The sequence below is a fragment of the Eutrigla gurnardus genome (genome assembly GCF_963514095.1).
Source record: "Eutrigla gurnardus genome assembly, chromosome: 5".
Lineage (NCBI taxonomy): Eukaryota > Metazoa > Chordata > Actinopteri > Perciformes > Triglidae > Eutrigla > Eutrigla gurnardus.
This window is the reverse complement of record NC_139919.1, coordinates 15133494-15147517: the sequence shown is the minus strand read 5'-3', so window position 1 is coordinate 15147517 and position 14024 is coordinate 15133494. Positions and strand designations below refer to the sequence as shown.

At 42.1% G+C, this 14024-nt stretch overlaps 1 protein-coding gene and 1 long non-coding RNA gene across 2 annotated transcripts in view; both read left to right on the top strand.

The window, feature by feature from the left end:
* The window catches only part of LOC311013797, a 294894-nt gene that overhangs the window by 74404 nt on the left and 206466 nt on the right, over positions 1-14024 (top strand). The gene's annotated exons all lie outside the window — the stretch shown is intronic.
* Positions 1210-11948, top strand: klhl3 (kelch-like family member 3). Its single transcript, XM_084009992.1, has 15 exons — positions 1210-1278; positions 3250-3384; positions 3564-3670; positions 3762-3883; positions 6288-6450; positions 6662-6771; positions 8179-8295; positions 8690-8839; positions 8960-9077; positions 9700-9897; positions 10272-10373; positions 10488-10616; positions 11103-11243; positions 11583-11726; positions 11810-11948. Exons 1-15 carry the CDS (start codon positions 1229-1231, stop codon positions 11836-11838), a joined length of 1815 nt encoding a protein of 604 aa, XP_083866118.1. The 5' UTR covers positions 1210-1228; the 3' UTR covers positions 11839-11948.

Genomic DNA, 14024 nt, shown 5'->3' with positions numbered 1-14024 from the left:
AAAAACAAAGCGAGAATTGGTGCAGACCTCAAGTTGAGTTTGCTCTGGATATGTGGTGCATAAAAAATTGAATGCTACTTCTCCATGATTAATTTTGACTGACAGTAAGCTTTGCTATTTTAGCCATGGCCTGGACGGTCAATACCGTAGGCTGTGTTAAAACCACAGTGCTATATATAAACCTACAAATAATTAACTGACACAGAAAACTGATCTGAGAGCTGTACTGATATAAGCCACCGTCTTGATTTGTCTTGCTAATAAATGAGTGAAAGCCCAGAACAAATGTATAAATGTGCATGTGAATCTTGTTGGCTGCGGATCAGGATCATGGCTGGATCGACCTGTGAGGATGCTACCGGGGGTCATGTTATTTTTCAAAGCTAAAACAATCATTCCATTAGATGGCTGTCAGAAAATGTATCAGGAATTATTTTGATAATCAATTAAGTTGTTGATTTTTTCTATCAAAAAGGCCAAATATTGATTGGTTCCAGCTTCTTATCCGATCCGCTTTGTTGGCCAAGCATGTGTACACATACAAGGATTTTGACTCTTTGTGATTACACAGAAATAGATATAACCGGTAAGAACAAGAACAATAAAGCTGGACAGTTGGCGGGACAAATGAAAACATCATAAGCTTTAGGAATTCAGGAAAGTAATTTTTCAGTATTTTCCCGAATTATTTTTTCCACCAAACGATGAATTGATTAATCAGGAAAATATACAGCCAATTAATTGCATACATTATCAAATTTAAATTATTATAATACTATAATAAAATATAAAATCAGTCAGCTTTATTTCATGTAAAACTATATAAAATCAAGTTCACAATACTGAAGTCACATTTTTGGAAAATATGGATCCCGTATACATCTCATTTTTGCATGGTCACTGGGATAAAAAAAAAAAGTGATTAAAAATATCTCTTAATATCCAGGATTTAAGATATTGTGAATTAAATGTATGAGCATAAAATGTCCATGTATCTGAGTGATTTATTTGCTTTTATATTGCAATTCATGTGGCTTATTATTTGAAATTTTAAGCGGAAATTACAATAACTGTTAAAATATAAACAAATATAAATGAAATTCCTTCGATTTGTTTTGCACAGAGTCACTCGTCCCGGAATACTACCCTGCATATGTCTGTGCATGTTTTAAAGTACGGAGTGAGTCATCGTAGTAATAGAACATCTTTGCGCGGCTGCACAGCGCTCATGCCCGCTGTTGTACCCGACTCCGTGAGGATGGACGGTGTGTCGTTAGGGTGAGTTGGCTCAGCGGAGGATTATTTTGTAAAGCTGTGAATCATGCTGCTTCTACATCTGTTGAGTAACATTTTAGCCCACATGATTCGCCGGCCATAAATCCAACACGGATAGCCCGAGAGCTTTCTGCTAGCATACGAACTCGAGCTAGCCTTGTTGACTAGTTAGCTTCGGCAAGTTAGCTAGCATCGTCTGCTCGCCTGCCCAGCTGATGCTGTAAAGTTGCTAACCACACTCCCAAGTTAAGATGTAGACATTTAAACGGTATCAAGTCGCTGCGCGCAGACAGTGAACTGAATGTAGACTGGCTTCTAAAAGGGGTTCCTTGTACGATTTAAGGAGTTAACGGAAGCTATCATTATCTTATGGAAGCAATGAAGTAAAATGAATAGCAATGCTAAAAGAGCTAGCCAGCCTGTCAACTTGAAGAACTCCAAACAAACAAACTGTACTGCTGAACTTCTTTTTAATATTAGGCCATAAAGAGACACACTTCCTGTAAACCTTACACTGACTAGTTTATGGACTGTTGTGGATTTACAGAATAATCCTCCCTGGCTTGTTAGTGCTGCATCCTTTTTTCAAACTGTCGTTGAGTTGTGTGTGTGTGTGTGTGTGGACAAAGTATGCGTCATTGTGAGAGTCGGGATAAAACATACTGTACATACAATCAAGACATTTCTCACAAACAATGTGAGACATAAAACCAAGCAAATGCCCCGTTAGACCATGTTTGGTTAAACAATGAACTTAAAACTTATTATCAAATGTATGCTCCCAGCTCATGTTTCCACATGGCTCGATGAAAAACAGCAGGTTTCTTCTGCTATGTGAAACATTGGCTAACAGGAAACATTTGAGTTTTTCCTCATTTCTTTGTGTAACAGTGTGGAGGGCTTAAAGGAGAAGCTTTCCTTCCTTCAACAAACTCAGTGAAAAGACCAGAGTCAACAATACGTGTATCCCAGTCATTTTTTTCTCCATGAACAAAACTACTATTATGTTATTTTTGACATAATCCCACATCCACCGTCCTGTTGCTGGAAACACTCACTGCTACAGTACCCGATGTGCATGAATCCATGAAATCATCCTTAACAAGAGAAGTATTATACCTCTGTGACATTTACTAAAAACTATAGTGACCAGAGTCACTTACTTCAGGAAATAAGTAGCCATATGTAACTAGATTTTATATATCTTTCCCACAACGAAGTGGGTTATTGGTGGAGAGCTGCAGACAGGGTAGGGAGGTCAGAAAGTATGTAGAGGTGGACTAACAGATATATTATACAGCAGCTCAATTATGAATATTTACAGTTTTAATTTTGCTATTAATATGACAAGGCACCTGCAAACATCATCTTGGGCTCTGGGATATTGTGATGAGCTTTTTTCACTATTTGCTGTGTGTGATGTTATGGACTAAATGATTAAACAAGAAATTAATGATCATATTGTCGACATTAGCTATGCACCTCTACCTGCGTTTTAAAGACAAGTGAAGCAGATATGACCCACTCCTATTTAATATTTTATTTGAGAAATATCCAAACTGGATTGAAATTAATTCACAGGAGTGATCACATCCTGACTGTTGGCTCTCTGCTGTGCAGCAGCATCTGTGTTTCATGACAACCAAAGCCCATTTACCATGAAGAGTGGAGCATTATTAAAGATGATGGGTCTGTGGTGTAATACAAGCCTTTTCCAGACAGTGAGACAGACCTTCTCATCTTTCAGCTGGAGAATTAACAAACTACAGACACATTTCACAGTTACTTAACGTCCATTTATGTGGTATAGCACAATATTGATAACAAAACAAACATGTTTAAAAAAGTCCAGCATCACATCCCTATCCCATCATCTTCTAATAACCATAGAGATGAACTAGAAAGTAGCCCACCTAACTGTTAGGTTGCCATTCCTCTCCACTGATCCAGACACTGCCTCTCATGTCTTACCAGTCTGGTGGCCACACCGGCCTCGCCACGTCCAAACTGCAACACGGATTCAGAGGAGGACACGGTGAATGAAGGGATGCACACCTTCAACCAGACGCACACGAGGAAGGCTTTCCAGCTGATGAACGACCTGAGGAGGTGTGTTTCTGGCACTGTTTGTTATGCCACTCTTACCTGATTGTAAAATGAAATCTAGAAGCGTTTTCAAGTACAACCCAGAGGTGATTAACACCATAACTGGCAGCCATCCTGTCCAGGCTTGGCTTCTATGCAGACGACCACTTTATTCTCTCTCTCTGTTTCTCCTCGTACTTCAGTAAAAAGATGCTTTGTGACGTCCAGCTGGTGGCGGGGACCGTTGAAGTGCCGGCTCACAGAGTGGTGTTGGCGTCCTGCAGCCCCTACTTCTGTGCCATGTTTACAGGTGTGTATACACACACAGACACACACACACACGCAGAACCAGACATGCATGGTTGTTTCCTTGGCATCATATGTGTGTGTGTGTTTTGTAGGCGATATGAGTGAGAGCAAGGCCCATCAGGTGGAGATCGGAGAAGTGGACGGACAGACCCTGAGGAAGCTGGTGGACTACATCTACACAGCTGAGATCGAGGTCACAGAGGATAACGTCCAGGTGAGAGAGTGTGCGCTAAGTGGTGTTTCCACCAAGCAGTCCGGTGCAGTTCATTACACATTAGAATGGCCCAGTTTCCCTGAGGAAGTGTTATGGATGGTACCGAACCACTCCATCTCAGTTGAGGTTCCAAGCAAGCTGAGCCGATACTAGATTGTGGAGTTAAAACACTGCAGACCACTGATTGGTCAGAGAGAGAATCATCACAGACAAGCTACCGTCCGTAGAAACCACAAGTTTTAATTCACTCGAGCCATATTCTGGAAAAAAACTAGCAGCTTACAAAACTACAATGTACATTTGAAGTGCAGATGTTCCTCTGTTTGGTCTGAGTGTCCCATTAAAGATGATTTCATGGCAGTTCTCATGCACATTGATCAGCTGAGAATACCTGCCTTCACTGTGATGGTATTATCTGCAGTGGAAACAGGGCACGGGACAAGGACATGGTATCTCTTCTCAATGTATATCCTGCTCTGATTTTTGTGAGCTGTATCCATCTCAGCCTTCCCTCTTATCTTTTGGGGTCACTTTGCATTTCAAATCAATAGCTGTTTGTTTTTGTCCGTTTTAGAGTTTGGATAATTAAAGCAACGCAGCAACAAAAATCTGTGGTAAGAGCATGAGTCACAGCTATAAAGCTTCCTTGTTTTGAGGAGTGGAAACTTGTCTGTTAGCTGCTGTCCTGACCTTTTTTTCTGTGTGCAGTCCTCTGTTTTATGCAAAATTCAGAACAACAACACAAGTTGGTATTAACTGCCAATAGTCTTTATTTTCAGGAAGTTCAATGAGATTTCCATGAATTATATGTCCAGTGGATACAATAGTTAAAGCAGTTTTAACAGCCTTTTTGCTTTAACCTTTATTCAGAACACAATCTTTTTAGGAAAAAGAACCAGAAAGTTGGTTGATAAAAACTTATTTTAATGTTGTTTTTGTTTATAATAAGGGAAATTGTTCCCTTGAGGCCTGATCACGTTTACTATTTTGGTTTGTCTGTTAAATCTCAGATTGGCCTAAATGAACCTGGTATTTATGACAAGAAGAGCTGGTAATGGTTGTAAGCTGTGCTTTGCTTTAAAAGCACCGGATTGAGGCGTTGTTTGTCTCGGTGGCATTAACTCGTTGTAGCTGCATGGCTCTGGCGCAGGATTGAATAAGTGCAGCGAAATCAAGCCGCAGGCAGGAAACTTCCTTTGATTATTAGCACAGGAAGTGTGCATGGAGAGAGGCAGGAAATCCTCCCACTGTTAGCAGCATGCCTGCCTGATTGGTTCACTCTTGAATGTGTGTTTTGACTATTGTCTCATATCCAGTCAAAGATTGACTTTACTTACTTACTTCTTTGAACTGTGTGTTTCTCTGTATGATATATGTGTTGTTTGTGCTGCTCTCCCTCCTGTGTAGGATGCCACAGCTGCTGTAAGCAGTTTTAGTGGGCCTGACGCTCCCTTTTCCTAGACGTAATGCTTCAGGGCAGCTGTACTCAGACAACAGAGCAGACAGTAGCCAGACCCACTCAGAGAGGTGTAGAGGCAGACAGGCTGTCCCACTGATCTAGTTACGTGTTGGGATGTACCAAAGAGTGTCTTTGTATGGCAGCATCATGCTTTCAGTTCATACTGACTCCCTGCCTGCTTAGCTAACTAGCAGATTAACAGACTGGACATCCAGTCTAAGTCTTTTAGTTTGTAACATTTCTCACGACAGCAGTCGTTTCCAGATTCATAAAATCCTGCCTGAGTAATATAAACTGCTGTCCGGTGATTTCCTGGCTGATAAGCCCTTACATTTGTGGATTGTATTTCATTGTCTGGCCTCTGTCAACACGGCCCCTTGCATTGTTTACTGCAGAGCTGGATTATAACTGAGCATATTTGACACAATATTTAATCTCGCATCCCAGAGTCAATATGTGTTGCCTCATTCTTGCTGGCAAATTAAATTGACTTTGTGTTCTTCAGAGCTGTTGTGAAACCAAAACAAATCAATATCGGGACGATAAGCTCTCCAAAATAGGCTTCATCACGAAAACGCACATGGGAAGTGACACAGTAGCCATGCTTGCTGATGTTGTCATCGGCACACTATTATGTGAACATTTTACATTTTAGATATCTGGAATTGGTCTGCGTTGCACTAGAAACTCTTGGCTTGCAATGAGAGCGGAAATTCAGGGCCAAAGTTCTGTAGTGTATGCACTGACTAACGGTCACCAAATGTTCCTCAAAGTTTGGCCGTGGGTGGAAAACATCAATTCCTCATCATGTTATTTTAAAACACATTTGGCATGTTTGAATCTGTCAGATTACCCAGAATATGGATCCATCCAATAACCTTCTCCCACCATTAAAATCCAGTCGTAGTTTGAAATGTATTTTGTTTGTGTGTGACGTCATCGCAGGTTCTGCTGCCAGCAGCCAGCCTCCTCCAGCTGATGGATGTCCGCCAGGTTTGTTGTGAGTTCCTGCAGTCTCAGCTTCACCCCACCAACTGTCTCGGCATCAGAGCCTTCGCTGACCTGCACACATGCACACAGCTTCTCGACCAGTCCCACGCATACGCCGGTAAGTTTCTCAATGTTCACACCACACATTCGGAGTCATTTTCGCCACCGTGTGCATGCATACGTGTGTTGTGTACATGTTAAACAGCCCTGGAAAATGCCTCTTTGGAAAAATGCTGCGCGTCATGTTGGAAGTGACTGATGTTTGGCGTTGTATTTCTATGCAGCAGAGCTTATTTACTGAAATGTTTAGTGTGTGTTTTGTCTCTCAGAGCAGCACTTCTCTGAGGTGGTGCAGGGAGAGGAGTTCCTGGGCCTTTCTCTGCTGCAGGTGTGCAGCCTCATCTCCAGCGACAAACTCACTGTGTCCACAGAGGGGAAGGTCAGATACCACGCTGTACACACAGCCCATTACAACATCATGAAAGTCTAGGTATAAGTGGAGTCAAGGAAAGTCTGGCTGTATTAAAAGACCTGCATCCTCCGCATGAAGCGGATGAGCTCACCTCGACAGCACACGTATTGCAGAGGACTGGTCTGTCAGCTGTAAGTCAGTCAACAGGACCAGTCTGACGGAGCATCTGTGTGTCATCCTGCTGTCAGCAGCAGCAGCAGTCAAAGTGACAGAGACGGAGGCAGCCACACTGTCATACTCTTCAGTGTCAAACTAGCTGCCACAATCAGCCACCACTGAACCATCCGCTACAATGTATTCCTGTGTGGATCAATACTAAACTGTAGCTACTAAGGCCCCACATATTTTATGTTCATTTTGATAGCGGTGGGATTTTGTTGAAGGCGTCGTTTTTAAGTTGACTCAATTCTGTGGCACATTACACGGCGATAAGAAACAGCTCAGCATGACACTGCATTTTGTTTTAATTAATGTAGTTGAATATATTGTGGCATTACAACCATTTTGCTTCTGGTTTGTACACATAATGTAGTTGACACAATGTTCTGATATCTCCAACTTGGAATTAGACCTTGTGAGGCTAAAGTGATTGGGTTTTCCTGCTCATATGCCCCTAATTAGTGTGGATGGTGTCATGTGAACGTAACAAAAGGCTTTGTTATCGTCAATAAGAACTATATTTGTGCAACACACACAGTTATTACAGACGTGTGTCTGTTTTGTGGCATGTTTAATCTGAAGTGGAAGTAGTTTATGCTGTATGTTGGTAGAGTGAGTTTGTTCTTCTAGTTTCAACCCTGGAAGAGAAGAAAGTGTCGGGAGTAGTCGAGTAATTTACTTTGACTGCCATCGTTGTTGTCCGTATGTGCATAACAAGAGGGGCACTCAGCCGCTCGTCTGCCTTAAGTGCAGCTGCTCCACAGGCAACAGGACATGATAAATGTGTGCAAATCGGTTCATTCGAAACCGTAGATTTTTGGATCGGAAAACATGCAGAACAAAGGCCTGTCGCTTCTGTTATGCTGATGTCTTGCTGGGAGCAACGACGAGCAGTCGATATCGGTATTTCACTGTGAAAGAGCTGCGTATCTACAGGTAGAACGATGCACTTCACACAATCAGTGAGTTCAGTCGTTAAACTTGTCGGGCGTGTCGGATCGTTGAACAGAGGCTGAAACCCTCTCTCTCTCCAAACCTTTCCAATGTCGTCATCAGCATCCCTTATATTCCTTTTTTCACATGCACATACACAAGTTGTATTTTTAATCAGTCTCGTCCAAGAACTTTTTCTATAAATAACAATTCACATCCTGTTGGCTTTTTTGTCATGTTCCCTCCCTCACTGCTGTCTGACTCTCCGTTTCTCTCTTGTAGGTGTTTGAGGCGATGATTACTTGGATCAAACACGATAAGCCAGCTCGGCTGGAGCACATGCCCAAACTGATGGAGCATGTCAGACTTCCACTACTGTCCAGGGATTACCTGGTACAGGTACAAGATAGTCTCCGTTCTGCTCTTCTCGCTCTACTTTCTTCACCATTGTTCCACCCTTCACTGCCCTCTGGATTGTTATGCATGTCGGCCACATAAAATACTCATAGACATGAGTCATAGTCATAGAAAAAGGGTGGCCCCTGGCTACGAGTGACAATACACATTAAGTGAAGGGCTTAAGCCTTTCTACAATGTCCAGATTTTGGATTTAAGTATGTTTACCAACATGCTTATGTTGCCTGGCAGTTCTGAATGATCAATTTCAATATGAATGTCTGACCTGGCTGGATATGATAATACTCCATGTGACACACTGGTGAAAGAGTGCTGTGAAATGATTGTTTTTTGTAAATAAAGGTAAAATTTGTCTGAAATATGCTCCATGTTTCAGATCGTCGAGGAAGAGGCGTTGATAAAGAACAACAACACCTGTAAAGATTTTCTCATAGAAGCGATGAAGTATCACCTGTTGCCAGCTGACCAGCGACACCTCATCAAGACCGACAGGACCCGACCACGAACTCCTATCAGCATCCCAAAAGTACACAAACGCAAATAGTGTCACAGAACATACAAGATACATGTGTACTCGGCGTGTACAAAGCCGCCAGGTGTGTACTTTGTTTTGTAAACCCCCTTACTGTAATCCGACTGTGTGCAGGTGATGATCGTGGTGGGCGGTCAGGCTCCGAAGGCAATCCGCAGCGTGGAGTGTTACGACTTCCAGGAAGATCGATGGTACCAAGTCGCCGACCTGCCTTCCAGACGCTGCCGGGCAGGTCAGTCTGGGATTTGTTGGGCTGTGACTCTGAACTTAGTTCGACAATGTTTCTGTTTTTCACCTGTCATCTTAAGCTCTTATCTACACGCTGGAAATCATCAGCCCTTGTGTTTATACCTCAGCACTGAAATACAGGGCATGAGCACAGTAACTGAAAAACTACAGTACAATACAAGAACAGCACTAAATTTAACATCAATGATGTAATTACATTTTATCAACAATTTTCAGCAGAAAACCGTCTGTTAGACATTACATACCAACGTACTGTTCATACTAAGTATGTATTTAGTAAGATTTTGTGTACACCTGAAATGCCCACTTGTACTACATTAGCAAGAACTTCAGAGAGAGAGATGAAAGCTTACTGGACATGCTCGACCGCCCCCAAATGCATTGCGGCTCGTCTTTCTGGCACTGACCAGCAACAGAGTGTGAACAAATGTGAATAATACGGGAGGTGTCGTACATAATGGCCTGTGAAAAACGTATTTAACACTAGAAGTGTAATCATTTTAATTTGCCCGTTAAATAACACTAGAGTGGAATAGGTAATGTTGACATTATAGGTTATCACATTATCTCACGGCTTCTACACATTTAATTTTGTCCTTGTCCAGGCGTGGTTTCCATGGCGGGCCGTGTGTACGCAGTCGGGGGGTTCAACAGTTCACTGCGGGAGCGAACTGTGGACGTGTACGACGGCGTGAGGGACCAGTGGAGCACCGTGGCGAGCATGCAGGAGAGGCGCAGCACTCTGGGAGCTGCTGTGTTGGGGGACTTACTGTACGCCGTGGGGGGCTTTAACGGCAGCATAGGTACACACACACACACACACACACACACACACACACACACACACTTGCAATTGTTGAGTCCTCGATGATGAGTTTAATTATTTACGCTGAGAAGATTGCACATCTATACTGTTATCCATTCATTGTAACTCCCTGCATTACTATTAAAAGTGATTGATTAGCTAATCTTCTAACACACAATGAAACTGGGGAAATATTATGTTATGAGATTTTTAGTGAGGTCTAATTGCAGGAGGAAATAAAAAAAAAAAAATCTGGAAAATGTAAGGTTGGTGTAATGTTTACATCCGCACACACCCAGTCTTATTCTAACCTAATTAGCTAATAGCTAATTGCTAATCTTCTTTGCCTTTCTGTTGTTTTCTCTCCTTCAGGTTTGTCGACAGTAGAAGCCCACAATTATAAAACCAACGAGTGGTTGTATGTGGCCTCCATGAACACCAGACGCAGCAGTGTGGGTGTTGGGGTGGTCGATGGTAAGACGAGAAGTATGTGAGACATCTTGACTACTCCATGTGTCGTTTCAAGGTGAAGCCAAAATGTAGATGCCACCGTTTTTACTGTGTCTTTGTGTATGTGCCTCCCTGCAGGTAAGTTATATGCAGTAGGAGGCTATGATGGAGCCTCCCGTCAGTGTCTCAGTACAGTGGAAGAGTACGACCCTGTCACTGATCAGTGGTGCTACGTAGCTGACATGAGGACACGCCGCAGTGGAGCAGGTACATTCACGTTCAAACACAGTCATGTTTCCATTACTTCTGGGGACATAACATTGACTTACATTCATTCCCTGGACACATACCTCCAACAGACTAAACCTAACCTTATCCCTCGCCTTAAACCAAGTCTTCACCCTAAATGTAATGGTTTATGTTATGAGTGCATGGATTTTATCCCCAAAAGGAGGGTGAATCCTCTCAATGTCAGCAGATTTATGTCCCCACAACTAGTGTTTTTCCAAAAGAGATGCACACATTTACACACTGCAGGTAAATCAATCAGATGCAGTATCTTAATATTATCTTTGGTTATTTGTGGTCATCTGTACCAAGTACAATGCATGTCCTATGGAGCAACAGCACCACCCGGTGGACTGCAATTGTACAAAAGATAAAGAAAGTTATTAATACATCATCACACTGTGCCAACAGGAAGACTATATTAATACATATTCAAATGAAAATGTTGGCATCGTTTTTTCCCAGGGGTAGGTGTGTTGAGTGGTCAGCTGTATGCAGCAGGAGGACACGACGGTCCCCTGGTAAGGAAGAGCGTGGAGGTGTACGACCCACAGACCAACAGCTGGAGACTGGTCTGTGACATGAACATGTGCCGACGTAACGCAGGTCAGTTAATGACCACAGACACACAGCATCTATCAGTTGGTCAAAGCTAGGAATTTGCAAATAAGCAGGAAAAAAGGTATTCCAGCAGTTATATGATCACCTGTAAATATCTAGTCAGCAGCCTTTATGTAAGTTTTCCTGTTTTGCAAATAGAAAGCTCCAGCAATCTGGTTCCAAGGATTCTTAATTTTACTTTGTTGGTCTATGAGAACTAAATTTTGCACAGCACCTGAAAATCTGTAGAAATTCAGAAAGCAAAACGTTACCATGCTCATCGTTGGCTTGATTTACTGTACATAACATTACTAACATTAATGCTGGTTGCTCTCCCTCCTCAAGGTGTGTGTGCCATTAACGGACTGCTGTACGTGATCGGAGGAGACGACGGCTCCTGCAACCTCTCCTCTGTAGAGTTTTACAACCCGGCCACGGACAAGTGGAGCCTCATTCCCACAAACATGAGCAACGGACGCAGCTATGCAGGTTCGTGTGATCGCGCTATAACACGGGCAACGTGTCTCCGTCGCTGTTTCTCACTCACCCGTTTCCTTTTCTCACTCCTATAGGAGTCGCAGTGATCGACAAGCCATTGTGACCAGGGGCTTCTCGCCGCGTCAGCTCTGCGTCGGCAGCTGGTTTCACAGAGACTCGCTCTGACATCTGAAGCTCAACAGGCAGACGGAGAAGTGATGCCGGAGATGAACACAAATGTCCGGAACGCCATCAATCCTCAGCTGACTGAGAGGAGGCTGATCCTGACTTTTAAAGGACACTGTCGCGCTGGATAAGAAACGATATCCACAGGATAGTGGGCTTAAAAGAACTTGTGTCTTGGTGAGTTTTCACATACCAAGTGGCTGTATCAGCTGACATGAGACTCGCTCAGACGCTGTGACTTTGACGGTCCAAACGGAGCCCAGTGTTTTGGATGCTCAGTGGCATCATGGCAGCGTCCATGTGATGGGACCGCATCAAATCTGGGAAACTGAATACTTCAAAACACCAGCTTGCTGATTTCTTGCTGACTAACGACGGTGTTACTGTGATTATCAGGACATTGGGACACTGGCTTGAGCTTGGCTGCTGTTGCAGGAGCATCCAAAATCCTGCAACCTGGAGACGTTTGTTTTTTTTTATTATGAAACATTCCACAGTTCCTAAAATATAAACCGACTTAAGGCAACTTGATATTGAGAAAGAAATCATTTGATTTCTGTGCCAACCGTCAGCAGGTCCACCTGTTGTGTGGTAAGCAAAAAGTCCCAGCTGCAAAAGTGTATTTATTCTGAACCCAGAGGCCTGGACCTAGAGAGCTGCAGGACCAAGAATGTAGAAAACATCTTGTATGCAAATCAGCTATGATATTTAATATTTTTGAGATTGTTTTTAAAGTTGAGAACCACTTGCAGTAGCTTAAGACCCGGGCCAGTTGATCCGATTGGACACAGTAGGACTGGAGTCTGTTGTTGACACACTACTGATGCACTGATCACTTGCACTACTGATACTGGCTGTCTGACTCACCGATCAACTGGCCGGACGACTGCCTGTCTTTCTAACTGACCTGCTGTCAGACAGACGGCTGCTCAGCTGTCTGTTTTTCTTACTGATCGTAACAATGGGAGCATTTAAACTCACCACACAAAGGCCAATAATTTCATCAGAAATTGTAAAAAAACAAATAATAAAAAAGTGCCAGTTATGCTGATCAGAATAATGCTGGAGTCACATGGTGTTTTTATCTCTTAGTAACGAAGTGAAATGATGAATTGTGTTGATTGTCTTAAGGGAGAGTGTCAAAATGCACTGTAGAAATTCACATGTAAATTTACAATGTAAAAGATGCAAGTTTAAGATTTCTTATTTATTGTTTTGGGACATTTGATCGCATAGCATTTATTCATATCAAAGTGGGGTTCTCATTTCATTTTCTCTGCCTCGTTCATTCAGACAATGATGGTTGTATTTTAGTTATTCTGTTGACTGACTGGTGCCATAGCTTTTTGAAGAAAAGAGATTTATAGAAGCTGCTTATGAAAGGAGTTCTCAGCCAAACCTTTCGCTTCTGTCTGCAATCTTCCACAAATCATCGATGCGATGACAAAAAAAGCATATAAATAGACCATACTGTTGTTTTTGAATGTTTAGTCAATTTGCAAGTCATGTGTACTGCATCAGGCACACCTAATACATTTAGACTGATGAATATGTTACACATATCTTCCAGGACAACATTTTCACACAAGCCATGATGAAAAAAGCTTTCATGGCAAATATTAATGCCAACAAGCTCAAAAGTGTATACTCCAAATTCCCAGAGCATATACTATACTATACATTTGTGACAGTTATGATTGTGCAGCAATGTTAAGTAACATAATCATGGAGTTATATTAGCAGCCTTTTTCATGTCATATGCTGTATTATATTCAAGTCTTGTGTTGTGCTTGAAACCAGTCATTCATTAATTTAGTATTCACTTCAAAGACATTCAATAATTACTAATAATACATTGAGATTTTTAACATTTATGAATCACACCATGAACACTGATTTTTTTCCACTCTGGGAACAAGAGGGCACTTAATACACTATAAATTGCACACTGAAAATGTGTCACTTAAACAAAATGACAGAAGGTTAATAAATGCACTTCAGGGGTGATTTCAAGCACAGACATGGAAGTTTAAATTTCATCAGCATCTGAACCCAACATTCATGGATCTAAACCATATAAAGCTATACGGTTTTCACTGCATTTACTGCTGCTTAAAGTACAAA

What these genes read in the sequence shown, in the direction of transcription:
- klhl3 (XM_084009992.1), top strand. Translation starts at nt 1,229, where the DNA reads ATGCCCGCTGTTGTACCCGACTCCGTGAGGATGGACGGTGTGTCGTTA. An exon ending in CCAGTCCCACGCATACGCCG is followed by an intron (nt 6,451 to 6,661) that starts GTAAGTTTCTCA and finishes TTTGTCTCTCAG; the next exon opens with AGCAGCACTTCTCTGAGGTG. An exon ending in CCAGGGATTACCTGGTACAG is followed by an intron (nt 8,296 to 8,689) that starts GTACAAGATAGT and finishes TCCATGTTTCAG; the next exon opens with ATCGTCGAGGAAGAGGCGTT.